Below are 16,179 nucleotides of genomic sequence, written 5' to 3' on the forward strand. Positions count from 1 at the left end.
TTACACATGCACAGTATCTATTCTTACAAATCGATCGCCCACTTGCATGTGAATACAGGTTTGCTTGCATTTCAAGGGGCAAGGATCTTCCAGTAGGCTGCTTCCAAGGACCAACAATCAAGGAATATTTAAGCCTTTACACACTCCCAAAACAGGAAAACATTGTAATAACATGTCTAGATATGGAACTTAGTCTGGACCCAGCATCTACATGACATTGGCACTCAATTAACTGAAAACTGACCTAACTTTTACCCAATTTGATTTTGTATAGGCCCAAAGAGTCATGAATTTGGAGTCTGTTGTGAATACCCTATTAGTAAGAATTGCTATGGACATTCCGCATGGTGTGTGCGCACTTGTGTTGGTGAAGAGGGAAGTTCCTAATGCACAAAAGCTGCCACCATCAGGGAGAAATATTCAGCATCACCTACGAATCACTGCCTGGCAGAAGACTGTTCTAGCCTGTGGACAGAGATTTCTGTGCACAACAAAAGACCAAATACTTCTAACATGCTTTCAGCAGCTCAAGTTTCTAGCCCCCCTGAAGTCAGACTAACTCTGCTTTAACACAAAATTAAATATATTCATTTGCCCCTTCCAAAAGCCACAGCAATGCAGAACGTAAATTGGAGCTGGTAGCAGCAACGCTGCAGATCGGCCCCTTGGGAGACTGGCCAAGCAGCACCTGAAAAAACTCCTGACAAGAATCTTAAAAGGGTCTAATTTACAGCCCGAGTGTCCCTATGGCCAGGCTATACCCCCTTGTTTCCTATACTAGATAGCACACGCACGCCTCAGCAGAATCTAACCAGATATCTGCTTTATATTTGCACAATAGAGAGAGCTATACAGAGATTTCTCATTTTTAAAACTTGTGAATAAACCAGCTTTAGCTAAATTATGACACACATATACCTCTAAATACAACCACATTCTAAACAAGGCATTGTCCAAATTTCCTAGTCTTGCAATTATCACAGTCTCAACTCTACAAAAGCCCAGGGAAAAGCAATGACTATGGTAACCCTTAACCCCATAACCATCTGGCTACTAGCCATGCACTGGCAAAATGCTCCAAGTATCTTTCTAGTAACAGCAACAGTAACAAAGAAATAAACACTTGATCTAACAAAAAGCCATTACTTCACCTTCAGCTGTTCTGATGGTGCTATTTAACACATGGTTTCCTCTCTTAGCATATCCTTCTCATGTCTCCCTACTACCATGTCCACAGACCTGTACTGCCAGAGGATATTATAAACAGTAGAGCTGTTCCCATCCTGCAGATGATTCCCACGGCAGCTTTGGCAGTACCAAGGTAAATGTACGCATATGAAATGCTACAAAGGCTTCTCTTGTTTAATTAGATTCACTCTCAGGTTGCTTTTTATTTGGATTCTGTAAAACTGGAACTGAGACAGACGCCAGCCTAACTCCATCTGGCAAAGCATGGTTTTTATGTGGACAAGTGAAGAGGAGCTCAACATGAGCTCCTTTTTCAAAAGCATCTAATTTGCAAAAACAGTACTTAATAAACCAGAGAAACTGAATGTTAATTAATTCCCTGGATTTCAAAGGACATTCTTACATCAGCTACTTAGTTTTCTATTTTATGTACCTGCAGACACCCCAAGGTTGGTAAAAGCATTTACAGTCATGGAAAGATACTATAGGGAAAAGAGGAAGAATTGCTTACTGCTGTTGCCAGATTTGAAAACTTCCATTATTCCAGCAGCAGCAGCAGCATACACACCAAATGCAAGTTTCCTAGTCTGCAGAACTGAGTTCTGCTGCATCCAAGCTTCTCTACCCAGTGGTTAACCTCATGGCATAAAGTGCTACGTAACTATGAAACAAGGCTGCACTCACCACCAGCTAAGAACAACATTAGAATAGAAACATTTCAGAAGACTTGGAGAGCAAGAGAAAGACTCTCCAGCTATCGGGAGCTTTGCTCCTTGACCATGCATGGTATGCCAAGGTAAGAAATGGCATGGTGAGAATATCTGATCTAGCAGCAATCCCCCATGGATTAAATTGTCCTTTGGGTGAAATCTGTCCCTAGGATAGAAGAAATGGCCCAAAGCACTTCTTACAACCCAGACTGTAAGCACAGCTCAGATACAGTCACACCTCAACCCTGCCCATCCACTTGGAAGGTGCAGGATCTTTCCTTGTGAAAACACAGACTTCTTTTCTTTCTTACTAAGACAGATTGACAATGCACATACAGAGGAATGACAGATGTTAAACACTGATGACTGATACAACACAAGGGAAATATCTGTCTCGATGTGACCCAAGATGATGTCAAGGAGAGCACTGGCCACAGTGAGTCCTAGGGCCAGGCTCTCAGCAAGAGTTAAGCCACGTTCTCCAAAGCACTGACTCTAAGTGGTGATCTGGCCCTTGAGAACGAGAAGGTTGGCAGGACTCAGCTCCTCAGCATAAGCGAAGGTCATGTGCTTACATCTACACCACGGCACACAGCCAGCTCAAGTAGCAGGCTGGAGTACCCAGACCAAGCGTTTTCTGTGCACACTGCTGGCTGGTTGTCCAGAGGGGCTCAAAAGTAGTTGTGCCTGAAATTTCTCCCAACGGGATAATTTGTAGCAATTTTGAGACCCTCTCAGGCCTGAGATATATAGACGGCATAAATGTCAGTATGGCTTTGGTTCAGATGCAGAGCATGTTTAGGGTCTCCCTCGTCAGCGAGCTCTAAAGCCACAGCTGAGGCAGATGCCAGGTAAGTCTTGGGCCCACGCTTAACTTTCAGTGTAGACACAGGCTGAGCTATTTCATATCAGCTTTTATGGCAACAATGGTCAATGAACAGCAAATACCACAGATAACTCCAAACATGTATGTTTACCCAATGGTATAGACAGTAAGGACAAGGGGCAGCTGAGACATTTATGCATCACACAAGACCAACAGGTTGTACAGAATTTAAGAAATACTAGGAAGTGAAGGGTGAGGATGATGCCACAGTGGGATCAAGTTTGAGGGAAACATCGTGTTATCAAGGCAAAGGAAAGATGAGTGGATTAGCAGAGAAAGGCAACAGGGTGGTGCACTGGTGGAGACGTTAAGTTTCAGAGCACGCAACCTGACTTGCAAACGTGAAAAGCAGAGAGGGAAAGAAGACAGATATGCACACAGAGATGACACTAGCACATGCACAGCACATCATGAGAGATGAAAGCCATGAAGTTCTTACCTCCCATAAATCCCAAGGTAAAGACTAAGCATGTCAAAGAGCAACAAAATAAAACGTTTACATGTGATTATTTCAGTGAGAACAAACATTACAGATGCTGATCAGACTGAAGCAGACATACACATTCAACAGTGCTTATCTCTAAACGTTTTAAAAATTTTTTTTTAATACCTGAATTTATATACCCTTCCCCACTGTATATTCAAATTTAAGTACCAAGGTGTTTGAGTAAGGTTTTTTTCTCTCTCTAGTAGGCAGGGAGACAGACAGACCACATAGCAAGAAAAAAACATCTCTTGAGTTTGTGATCCATCAGGGTTAAATATGCTCTCATCTACCCACATCCAATAGAAGGAGAATGATTTCAGAAGACTTCAACTGTTATCTGGATCTGGAGTGAAATATCTTAACCTCTTTGCCATAGTGTCCACCCTACAGGAAATAAATCGGACTGCTTTGAAATGAGGTAGCTTTCGCTAGGTTTTGTATTGTGGTTACCATTACAAAGCACTGATTTCAGACTCTCTCTTTCAATGACTTCTGAAGCTAATAAATACATTGGAATGCCAAATATGCTACTACTGAGCAGTTTTGAAAAAGCCACTCAGTGTAATATTTATTGCTTGTGGGAAGAGTTACAAATGGTTCAATTTTAAGTCAAATTTATACTCGTATATTATGCCAGCATACCCAATTATCCAAGTTATGACTGGTGATTCAGGGAAAAAAAATCCCAGTAGATAAATGTTTTAAAAAGCTTATCCTCACATACAACTTGTTCAGTCAGGCATGCAGACACGCAATCTGCCCACTGCAAGGTCCAGAAAGTGGTAGCTTGCCATACTGGTGTGCATCAAACTATGATGATAACTAGTATTTTACAGATAGAGTATTTTAATTTAGAATTAAATGCCTCTATAATGAGAGAGGTCCTATGGCTACAAAACTGTCATACAGGACTAATTGACATGATGATATTGGAGAAACACCATAAACATACCAACTACATTTATTAGAAATTATAATAGGCAAAAAATAACCATTTCATACATATTAAACAGAAAATCTCAGTAAGGACAACAGCCAATTCAGGATGCACTTCAAAGCCTCCAGCCATTCAGACATAAAAGCACAGTCCACCTGCCTCTGACAGCAGACAGGACCAGATACAGGCCAGACCAGTAATAGGCATCTTCCTTTTTGATACTGCATTATGCAGCACTGTGCTTAGAAACGAAGCTACTTCTGAACTACAGAGGCTATGCTATACCCAGAAAAAAAAGGGCTTCACATCACTTGAATATCCACCTACAGCTTTATTCATCTTAAGTAACTGCAGATTACCAGAGTGCCTGTTTATTAAAAATCCATTTGAGAGCAATTTATAGCAGGAGCGCAGAACTGAGGCTGAATTCCCATTCACAAAGAAACAGTTTAAATCCATATAGTATACGGAAGATGCTAATGTATGTCCCTCCCTAGATTAAGTTAAACGAGTTGTCAGTCAGTAGATCATCAGAGCAAAACATAAGCATCCCACAAACACCTGGCCAGACTGTGGCCAGGCTAATAGCTGCCTGATTCTCCCTGGACTTACACATTCAGCAGAGAAGAACACAGTGCCCATCTGCAAAGCACCCAGAGCTTGGGTCCACATTATCACTCACGTGGGCGCAGGTCACACCACGCTTGGCAACAAGTCAGTTATGAAGTGAGAAGGAATGGTGATATGAACCAACCTGGGAGGCGGGTGTGGGGGTCTTCCCCACAGTGGCATCTGGTTTAATGGGATCAAAATCCAGATCCAACAGGCTGGCTCCCTCCTGGAAGGGCCCAGGGGCATCAAACTTGGCAGCAGTGAGGAAGAAAAGCAGTACGAGCATTAGACACACACATGCACAGTAGAGGGAGAGTATGTGACACCCGGGAGCTAAAGCTGTAAGCACAGAAGGCATGGTAGAAATCCAAAACCTGATTTGACTCCCAACTGCTTGGCAACTATAGTCACAGGCAGTTTGCATGGGTGCCACTGTAAACCAAAGCTCAGCCTTTCCCACAGGATGCATTCATCTTCCCACCTGGCCAAATAAGCTGACAGTGTAAGAACCTGACCTGACACTGCCCCTGATGACTCAAAAGGGCTTCTCTTCTATTTATAACTGTTCTCTGTATCTGTTCATCCAGCTGCCTTTGTACTGAAGGCCCAGGCCAGACTCCCTCAGCCACATACAGAACAGCTACCATTCATACAACTTATCTCAGGAACATGGATCCAGGCAGAAAACCACTCAATCTGCTGGAAGGCAAGTCTGAGAGACCTCAGAGCTAACTTGCATACTTCTGCCTCCTGACAAAAACATTGAATATAGCAGCTCATCCTAGCTGAGGGATTTGGATCACTCTTCAAAGTCAGCAGAATAACTCCCTTTGACTGATTAACACTCTAGCTAAGACAATAATGGCCCATGTGCCGACTACCATTAACAAAATGGTCACTACAAAGGGCATCAAACATCAGTACTCAAAACTGAACTGTCAGTTTTGGTTTTCAGATTTAACCCAACCAATACAAGGCACTCCTTCCTACTCAGCTTCAGAGGAAGCTGCTCTGTCCAGGAAGACCAGGAAGATTTACCCCTGTTCCCACTGTCCTCCCAGCTCACTGGCTCTACTCCTTCAGCAACCTTTCTAGCAACACACAAAGCATGGCAGGTTGGTGTCCACAGTTACATCATAACCCCATGATGGAAAAACTCCTGGAAAGTAGCAAGAGACGATTTAAGAGAACATCCTCCAAATACAACCGACATCACCACCATTTTCATCTCCTCCAGTTTCCACTTACTTCAGTTCTCTTAAAGATTTTTCTCTCCCTTACCAACATGTCTTTTTGAGGTAAAACAGGGATAAGGACAATGAAGCAAACACTCCCAGTTCACAGTAATAAACACCAAGCAGTATGCAAAAACCAACTGGCATTCTAGTACACTCCCCCAGCACATCCAGGCCACCCATCAGGCAGGCTCCATTCCTAATCTTCAGTTTTGTTTGGTAGTGAGACATCATAAATCTCAGTCATGGAATAATCTTACCTGCTATTCAAGACTTACATGCAAGGGCCAGCACACCTTGCTTTTACACAGATCTCCCACAAGACAGCTCTTTGGAGCTAAGAAAGCTGACAGGAATGGCCCTGGGCAACACTCTGAACACTAGCAGTTTTTGGGTTTTTCAGTGAAGGTTGTTCTGCCAGAGTGCGCCTTCAGAACTCCCACCTGATTGAAAGTCACAGCAGATCCCATCCTGGGTCAGAGCACTGATCAGGTGCAGAAGAGTACCTCTGACTAAGGGGTGGTGTTCGCATGCAAATACATAATACAAACCACAGGGTTGACAGAGCTGTCCACTATGACTAAAGAGAAGGAAGCACAGAAAATTATAGAGTTGCTCGGCTGCCTGTGGTCCCCACCTTCCAACACTGCTGTCAAATCATCTCTCTGCTCTGCAAGTTTTATCTATTGCAATGCAAAATCTGACATGGACTTTCTTCCCTCCTCACTGCACCTCTGCTCCTCAGCAGCGGGGTAGAAGGTGGTAAACCAAAGGCAACAGAGCAGCATGATGCAAGGAAAGGTTAGAGAATGAGTCACAGATGAGCATTGATAGAGATGTTACTTGTGCTTTAACAAGCATTTAGGAAATAAAAAATATATATACTCATGTATATCTATATATATCTATACATATACTTAAAAAATAGAGGCAGGACTCTCACGATACAGCCAAAAATCTGGTCAGGTTCCTACATATATAAGGACTGCCATGCTTCTAGATCCAACACATCCTCACCTAGGCATCCTCTCTTGCAGTGGTGTAAATCAAAAGGAATGTAAAGAGGAAAATAATTTGAAAATGCTTTTCCTTTTTCAAAGCTTCAAAAGGTATCCTATGACAAGAAAGAAATATTCTGATGGGAACTGCTGGCTGGTGAAGAGTGACAGACTGTCAGCAGTTCTGAATTCAGAGCAGGCACAGACTGCTCTGGAAGCACCTATTCTCCGCAAAGAAAACTTCATGCGATTCCTCTTTGCCTTTCCTGTGCAGCTGTGGTCTTTAAAACACAAAACCCATACGTGAAGACAAAGAGGACAAAATCGCCCTCTCCCAGAATTGGCAGAGATGCCAGGGTCAGCACTTGGAGATATACAAGAGGAGAAAATACATGCTTCATCCACACAGTGGCTCTGGGAAGAGCTTACCATGGGATGTAAGGGGAGTCACAATTCTTGCGCATTGCTGCTGAACAAACGCAGTGGTTACTTTCTGGTATCTTCACCAGTGGCATTTCTCCTGTTTCTTTTACAAATTGAAGCTGTTAAAGGGCAATGTGTCAGTCAAAGCTGCCTCCTAGCCACCCTCACCTCCTATCTAACTCTTTGCCTTCCAAGGTCCAATGCTGAGCTTGCCTTCCTCCTTCACCTGACCAGGTTTCATGGCTTGACATCTCCAAAGAGAAGAAAGGTCAAAAGGAAAAGTTTAGAAGCAGACAAATATAAGGCAGGGCATAGCAGCTAACCTGCGAAGGGGTGGTCACACTTATCTCAGGGACAAAATTGTCATCAAACAGACTGATGATGTTCTCCTGCTTGATCTCCTTGGAGGGGGTGACTTTTGGAGGCGGAGGCACCGGAGGCCCTTTCCTCAACTGCATGCAAGTGAGCGCACGGCCACAGCACAGACGGCGACACCCAAAAAAACCAAAGACAGGAACCAGGTTAGCCACAAAAACCAAAGTTGGGGGAAATCACAACCACAGGCATAGAGCAGGGTCCAATCAACTCCATCTGAAGAGAGAGGGAAGGGAGGTGAAGGGCTAGATTGAAACAAAACAATAAAAACACTACACGCCTCCAGAGAAGGTTTAGCATCATTAGTTACACTTCAGCTGTGGGCAAGTTTCCCTCTGCAGAGGAGAAGCGTAACACAATTAATATGCATTGACAGGACATGCATACATAATTAAAGCATGTGCAACCTTCAAAAGAACCACTGGGAAGGGAGCAGATCAATTACTGAAAACACAATTCAATAGACCAGGCCAGCACTGCCTCCTTTCACTGTACTTACCATACCTAAGGGAACAAGAGATTAGATTCAGTTTGTCCTGTTATGGGTAGATGATCACGAGGACAGGCTCTCATCTGCCCAACACTGGTTCTCTGGTGCATTGGTTATCAGTGTACCATAAAAAAACTCTGAAGGAGCTCTTGACAGTGTTTTACCACTTCTCAGCTTTAGGCAAGAGCAATTCAGACTCCTGAGAAGCCATGACTACTGTGGGTCCAACTCTGCTCTCAGTTTCACCAATGAGTATTGACATTAATGAAGCTGTGTTTCCCTAATGGAGATCCCAGAGAACACATCACAAAGTCTGGCCCTGTAACTCTAATCCATCCTAACATCCACCATCACGCTAAAAGAGTAGTCTTGACATGGCATCCACAATACCATGCAAAGCTGTAGCAGACCCTCCCTAGATCAACCCCATCCACATTCTTTCCACATTTTACTGTGTCTAAGGCTCAATGATCATTCCTACACCAAATCAAATTTTGAGGAGCTACTACTGCATTCCCAGCACTGCAGCAATGCTCAGGAATGACAATGCTTTCCACTTACAGTTATATTTTACAGTTACATGATCTTCATCTTGTATCTAAGATCCCAAGGCAGCAAGACTCAGAGACCTGCCAAGGGGCACCCAGTATATCAGTGTCAGGCAATCCCCAACTCCTAGTCCTGTGTTCACACTGCTCCAGCACATAACTGAGCTCTACAATGCATTTATTTAGATTGCTAAGGGTATGTTCAGTTTTCTAGTGGGTTAACACAACTTTAGAGAGTGCAAGCAAGTACACAAACACATTTTTCACAGAAGATATGGCTATGGGAAACAATAGAAGTAGTGTGTCCACTTCCAACTTTTCATTGTTTGCAGAAGGCAGTCTCCATATTACACAAGAACAATCCCTTCCTAAAAGTCCTCTTCTTGCTAGTTGCAAGAAGGGCCTAGAAATTTCACAGTAAAACTATTCTCAGAACACAGCCACCATCTGCAGAAATAGGAGGTTTCAATTACAAACTTCAAAGTCAAAAAGATTCCCACTCTTCTACTATTTATTTCTCAAAAATAGTCATTCCCCTTGCTTCCAATATATTAGAGAGCTCCACTTTCATGTCTAGCATTTCGTGTCTAGCATAACCTCCAACAGCAGTTTAAAACCACACTTTCAAAGACAACAGGATTTCATATTGATGTTGGGTTATACCTGGAAATTCATCAAGCATGAACAACTTCACCTAAAATATAACAAATCCTCTAAAAATTTTCTGCTGCTTTGGATCCCAGAGAGCTTTAACTGTCAAATCCAACATAGTGGCACTGATTTCAAAAACATCATTAAAGTGTTTCAGTGGTGTAACTGAGAGCAGAAGTCTGACCTTTGAAATTTCACAGACCTCTGAAGTCCTAAGGTCATCATGAAACTACTCAGTACAGAGTGCTGATTGCAGTCACTTCTTCCAAAATACAGAAGTAAGCTGGGTTTGAGATTTAAAGGACAGTAAGAATAAAGGAGGGTTTTTTTGGCACAGGGATCAGTTCATAATGTAGCTACTATTTATTTGGTGTCTCTTCTTTTGCTGTTTTCTCTCTCCATGGACCTTGGTTATGGTTTGCAAGAAGAGGCCAAACAATTGTACTTGCTTTTTGCTCCATCTTCCCTGAGAAGATGAGGCCCCTACCATCCCTAGGAGGGCCCTAGAACAAGTCACTTACCTATAGGACAAAAGTAATGACACCTGTGAAGATTTCAATATTAAAGCTGAGCACTCGTGCTTTCCAGCTGGCTGGCAAGCTAACACATTCTTCATTTCTTGTTTTTATCCCTACATACATCAGTCTCTGCTCCAAATACGAAAACTCCACGCTTGCCTTCCCTCCTACCAGAGCCAGCTTAATCTCTTAGTACCTACAGAGCTGAGTTCTTGTTCTTCACCGTAGTGAGGCTTGGGAGAATGAATTAAATACAGACTGGGAAAAAACTGCCATGTGGTGGCAGCATTAGCTGCAAATACCATTTCAGTCTTGCCTGCGGCTATCTGAGGTTCCAGCCAGGGCTACAATGAAGTATTCTGCTTGCTTGACAAGAGGTGCCTCCAGCCTCATTCCTGTGGGCAGGATGGCAGCAAGTGAATGAGAAAGCACTTGCAAGCTGGCAAAAACAAGGCTTATGTGTGCTACTTAAAGGAAGGGGAAGAAGCCAAACTCAGCAAGACAAGTCCACAGGCAGGGTGAGTGAAATCTGCAGTGAACAGCTCAATAAATCTGTATAATTGCTTCTTCCAGATTTTAATCAAATTATGGCAATCTCTGAAAAAAAAAAAAAACAGGAAGGCAATTCTGGATGTGCTATCCTCTCTGCCCCATACCCATTCCCAGATGGGGTGGTGGTGAAGTTGCTCTAGGCTGTGCAATGCTGAGCAGTGCAGAGACCCTGGAGAAGTCCAGAAAAGACACCACCAGGCATCCACACATCTCACAGCAGTGGAAAAGACCCTTTATCCAACATACAAAACATCCCCTTTTTATCCTCAGATAATCCTGAAAACTGAAAAAAAATGTAGTGGATGAAAAAATATTGCGAGAGGCTATCCAGAAACAGGAGACAGCCTACACCACAGGCCTGGATTTGGGATCACTCTGCTACACAGGGCAACAGCAATGAAGCTCTGGGTTGCTCCCCTCTCTTTTCAGAAGCAATAGGTTTTCTTTTACCAGTTTGGCCAGAACCCCTCTCAGCTTTAATTCTTCCTGGAAGACTTCTCCCTGGTGTCCCACTTACTGAAATGCAAGGATTGGCACCAGACATAAATTTGACCTAGTTACTACTTTTCCCTACTAAGCTTTTCCCCCACTCAAAAATAGAGGGATGGGAAGAGGAAGTGAATGTTTTATTTTCCTTAAATCCTGAAGTAAAACATATCATCAGATATGCTGAGCAGCAGAAACTACATCCGCTATTTTAAACAAGCTGCTGGGTAGCTCCTGCGTAAGGAAAGGACTAGCAAAGGCCAGATGGAAGGTATGAGACTCCATATAACAGTCTTCTTCCTGGTATCCACCTAATTTCTTCAGAGCATAAGAACAGAATGCCTTTATTTTTAACATAATATTTTATCTTTGGCTTAAAGTAAAACATTATGTAAAGTACAGATGTTCTTATCCATATCAATATCAAACTTTTTTCTTTGAACCTTCCTCAGTTATAGAAGTTCACGAGAAGAAACTGGACCACTGAATTCTCCAGGTTAATTCAAATGTAAAGAAAAAACTTCCTTGCCTAGCTACAACTCCACCCTAGCAGACAGCAAAACGTACTCCTGACCTTCCCCTGTACAGGCATTCAGAAACAACTTAGTTCTTCCCTATAAGATATAGAGGTGACAAAAGAACAACTTGAATTCTCAGGAACCAGTGAAGGAGAACAACCATCATGTCATATTCTCTGTGGTCAGTAGCTGGAAGAGGTCCAAAAATGCAACTGATGGATCTGACTCTCGGAGCTTGTGCCATCAGCAATCATACTGCAGAGACGCGGTCAATGTCATGGGGACACTACCTGAGATGGCGACTTTGGGATGCTTGCCCCAGGTGCTTCCAAAGCGGACGGTTCCAGCTCATGGTTGACAGTCTTGGTCTCAGGGCTGGTGATGGGAGATCCATCTGGTGGAGGCGAGGGGCTTTTATTTGCTTTCGCTGGGGTGCTGTCACTGAAGGAAGTGGAGAGAGACAGGGAGAGAGAAGGAAAGAGAAAGAGAGAGAAGAAAAGTCTGAGCCAGGCCTAGGAAGAATTGTGGTAACCAGGACAGATCAGTGGCCTATGTTATCTCTTTGCTGCACTGCCCAAACATGTGATGAAGGCATTTGGAGCCTCTACAAGCTTCTGAGAAGCGTCTTTGCCGAGTTCCTTGCAGTCCAACACAGTGCAGCGCCATCACTGTGCAGCAGGCTACTCACCCCCCACTGCATGGATATACTTTGCCTCAGATACAGTAAAACAAAAGCAAACAAAAAAACAGGCATCCTTAATTCTGCTAGATTGTAATATAAGTGCCTGACATTAAGTCATAGTACTTCAATACTGGTGAAGCAGATGGGGGAAGGAGTTCTGTGAGGCTCATTCAGTTTTAAACTCTACAGATAATTTTTGTATGATGGCATACTGACACCAGCATGAGTTACGGCCAATAGATTCACAACCTGAATTAAGGCTGTAATCACAGAATATCATATTCCTCTACATGGTACAAACTGGATAAGCTGGAAGAGGAGCAAAGTAGCTGAAGGTTTCAAAGATCGTTTCAGACAGCAAAGAAACAATGAGATTCTGGCCACTAATAAAGATTTCTCTATTACGGCATGTCTCCTCAGCCTCATTTTCAATGATAAACCCCTTCTGTTCTTGCCTTTCCAGTTGGTCCTTATTCCAGGGCTGTTTCTGACACACAGTCAAGAGAGATTCTTCAAGGAATTAAGATGCAAGGAACACACGTCAATGACATTTGCTGGTTCAGAACTTAGCCAGATTTTTCAAAGGAATGGCAAGAGGCACACGCCTTTCCCTACGGGCATGCCCTGGCCAAGTGTCAACTCTGTGCTTCAAATTATGGAATCATGAGAGATTTAGTAAAAACTTGGTTGCCAGAGAATTTCAATGGGGATAAAGGTAAAATCATTTTCCCAGCAACAGTTGACTCATATTGGCTGAAATTCAGCTCCCCAAAAACCAACTCATCAATTATCTCAAGTTATGAAGAAGCACAGTCTCTTGTAAGGGATGTTTTAGCAGAAATGTTTACAATTTGGCAAAACTATATACAGCTGAAAACAGAATATTACAGAATATTGCAAGAGGACCATGCAACCTCATCTACAGGGAGTGATATTTGCCTCCACTTTTTGCCTCAAGTTGCAATTCTTTGAAGAGTTAAAGGCCTTGAGAGAAGGCTGAAAGTAACAGATGCTTTCCTACAACTTGAGACAATAAATTCTGGCACAGAGCCACAACTAGAGCAATGCAGACCTGATTCTGCAGGGACATCAAGCTGATTATTTCTTTGCTCTGTCCCAAGAGAGCCCAGAGCTCCAGACCACCCATGTACATCCACCCACACTTGGATGCCTGAGGTGTAGTAGTCATTGGCTAACATGCACAATGGCCTCACTCCTAAACACTCACAAGTAGAAGGACAGCAATAGGAGGAAGGGACAGCAAGTCATTTCAACAAACCTCCCCTTTCAAGCAAGCACCTACCCCGGCTCAGCATTCCAGCTTGCAAGTTACCCATCCCATTCCCTCTTCATTCACTTTGCCCTCACCCATTCCCCCCACTTTCTCCCCATATCCACACCCTACACGCACATTTCCCCAAAAGGCATTTGTTCTCAGAGGTCCACATGCAGGTAGGATGTTCCTGATGACACTGATGCCAGCAGCACATCAACATGATGCAACAAACCCAATGACATTCTCTGCCAACAGCTCTCAACCAGGGCTACACACGGACAGGCAAAAAAAGGGACAGGAAGAAGAAAAAGGGACTAAAGAACATGTACACCAATGTCTGCAACTCTTTACTTTGACTGGATATGCCTACACTGTCCCCCCACAGAAGTCCCCAGAAATCACTTCAAAATAATTGGTTATGTGAAGGATTCTGCAAAACTGACACAATTGTGTTAGAGATTAAAAGAAGTAATGGCTGGAGGGTGAAAGTAAGGAAATCCTGCTTTAATATGGGAATCAGCAGGGAACAGTAGGGAGTGAAAGAAAATGTCCTCTGATGCTAGAGTCAGGAGAGTGGGAAAATACATGTTACCATCTTGAGTTGAAAGCATTTTGAAGAAGATGGGTGACAGTGATCTAGAGCCAGACTGCCAGGACTCTTCAAATGCCCAGACTACACTGGGAATATTGGGACTACTGGCTATCAACTAGCCTAACAACACAAGGGTTGACTTTTCCTTCTAGAGACCTGAAGAGGCCATGTCTCCCACTGAGAAAGGAGTAAAAGGTTATTTTCTACAGGCTACAAAGCAGCTTTTTAGTGCTTTACTTCTGGTGCCTGGCAGTGACTTAATTTGGAGAAACACTGGTAAAAGGTTCCCACTTCCCCTCATCCTACAATGGCCGAGAGAGAGAGCCCCACACTAAAGCCTTCATTAAGTCATTACTATTTACAGCTTGTTTGATGTGTTGGCTGATGCCCATTGGAAAATGCCAGTGCTAATTTTGGCTGAGCCTTTTCCAGCCCCCCAACTGGCATCTTCATTCCTGCACTTGTTGCTTTGCATGCATTTTAGTCAGCTCAACCAGCATCAAGCAAGTTTGTCACCAGGATCCTGTGGCTTTCACAGGTCCCCAGGAGCACGCATCACCCAGAAAGAGCGAATTCCTATCTCCAAACTGGCTGCTTGCTCCAGAAAACACGGGGAAAAGCAAGAGTGTAGGTCAGTGTATGCCCACTGACCAAACACAAGTATCAATAAAAGCAAATCCAAACAAGGCCATTGCTTTTTCTTTTTCCCTTCCATGAGCAATTGGGAAGTAACGCTGAATCCAGGAATATCAGACAAGGAAAGGAAAAGGGTATCGACATTCTTCTGCAAATAGAGACTTGGGAAAAGGGTCTAATGTAGTTACTGCAGATGAAGGGAAAGCCAATATCCCCCCATCTCTTTTAGTGATGCTGAGCTCCCAAACCCCTCATGGGGCTGCCTCATCTGTTCTGGAAGAGTAAAGTAACATCTGGAGATGGAGTTCCCCATGTGCTTGTAACAATCCTACGTTAAGAGGATGAAGTCTACTTTCCAATATGGTAAAAACAGACCAGTCATCTCCTGCAAAGCACTCAAGCTATAAAGAAAAAAAAAAGTTGGCATCTCAGCTAAGACTCGGACAGGGCCTTTTAGCCAAAAGTAATTTAGTTTTTCACAAAAATGAATAAATAAATGGGGGGAACACACAACAAGAGAAAGGAAGAAAAAAACACCTACATACCCAAACATACGGTGGCACAAATGTATATTCTTGCTGCAGATCAGAGTGCCTGAGTTCCAGACCCTCCTTTCCTGCACCAGGGGTTGCACATTTCTCAGTGACCCCAGCAGCTGCTCTGACAGAAGAAACCACCAGTACAGCTCAGGTCAGGCACCTTAAATGCTGGGCCAGTTGGACTTTATCAGGGCAGAGCAGGAATATGTTACAGCTAGAGCTCATTGACATGATCTTTACTAACTTTCCTTCTACAACAGCATCTGTCCACTTTCAGTGAGTGGAAATATTAGACCTCTCGCCTTCCTGGTGCAGGTATAACACTGGTCCAACCAAGGACCAAACACTGACATTCAGATTAATATTTCTGTGAATCCTCCTTTTCTTACAGCAGAAAACCTCAGAATAGAGGTTTCCACAAGACATTCCTTTACTACTTTTCATTTGAGTATATTAAAATCAAGATTTGTGCATCAGTTTCCCTGAGAAACTACCATTCTCCATTCTTCAACCTCCCGCTTTATGAAGGATTCATAGCAGAGATAAAGAGTAATGTTGTGTGACTTGCCCTAGTCAGTGGGAAGGCAGGATCAGAAAAGCAAGGATCTCAATCCACCAGCACTTGCTTTTATCGCTGGCAGGACACCATCTTGAGAATTTTAATTTTTTTTTCCTATAAGGACCTCATGGAGGGAGTACCACCAAAAAGACTAATGAAAACAAAAATTAGAGGAACCATGCCATTATGCAGCAATTGCCACTTTACTTCAGAGCATGTTCTTGTCAAGAGTCCTTGACCTTGGCTATGGTAACCCTAACAATTCTAGCAATCCAGTTATT

The 16,179-nt window shown here is 43.2% G+C and overlaps 1 protein-coding gene across 13 annotated transcripts in view; it reads right to left on the reverse strand.

The window, feature by feature from the left end:
- Window positions 1-16,179, reverse strand: part of BIN1 (bridging integrator 1) — a 97,603-nt gene that overhangs the window by 11,648 nt on the left and 69,776 nt on the right. For 4 of the 13 annotated variants that reach the window (XM_054070191.1, XM_009557389.2, XM_054070193.1 and 1 more), the window contains 4 exons: window positions 11,905-12,055; window positions 7,800-7,928; window positions 4,963-5,070; window positions 3,224-3,247 (listed from right to left, as the gene is read on the reverse strand). In XM_054070191.1, the coding sequence (XP_053926166.1) occupies window positions 3,224-3,247; window positions 4,963-5,070; window positions 7,800-7,928; window positions 11,905-12,055 (412 nt within the window). The remainder of the gene's footprint in view (window positions 1-3,223; window positions 3,248-4,962; window positions 5,071-7,799; window positions 7,929-11,904; window positions 12,056-16,179) is intronic. The other 9 variants (XM_054070194.1, XM_054070195.1, XM_009557403.2 and 6 more) reach the window with 3 other exon arrangements.

The sequence above is a fragment of the Cuculus canorus genome, chromosome 6 (genome assembly GCF_017976375.1).
Source record: "Cuculus canorus isolate bCucCan1 chromosome 6, bCucCan1.pri, whole genome shotgun sequence".
NCBI lineage: Eukaryota > Metazoa > Chordata > Aves > Cuculiformes > Cuculidae > Cuculus > Cuculus canorus.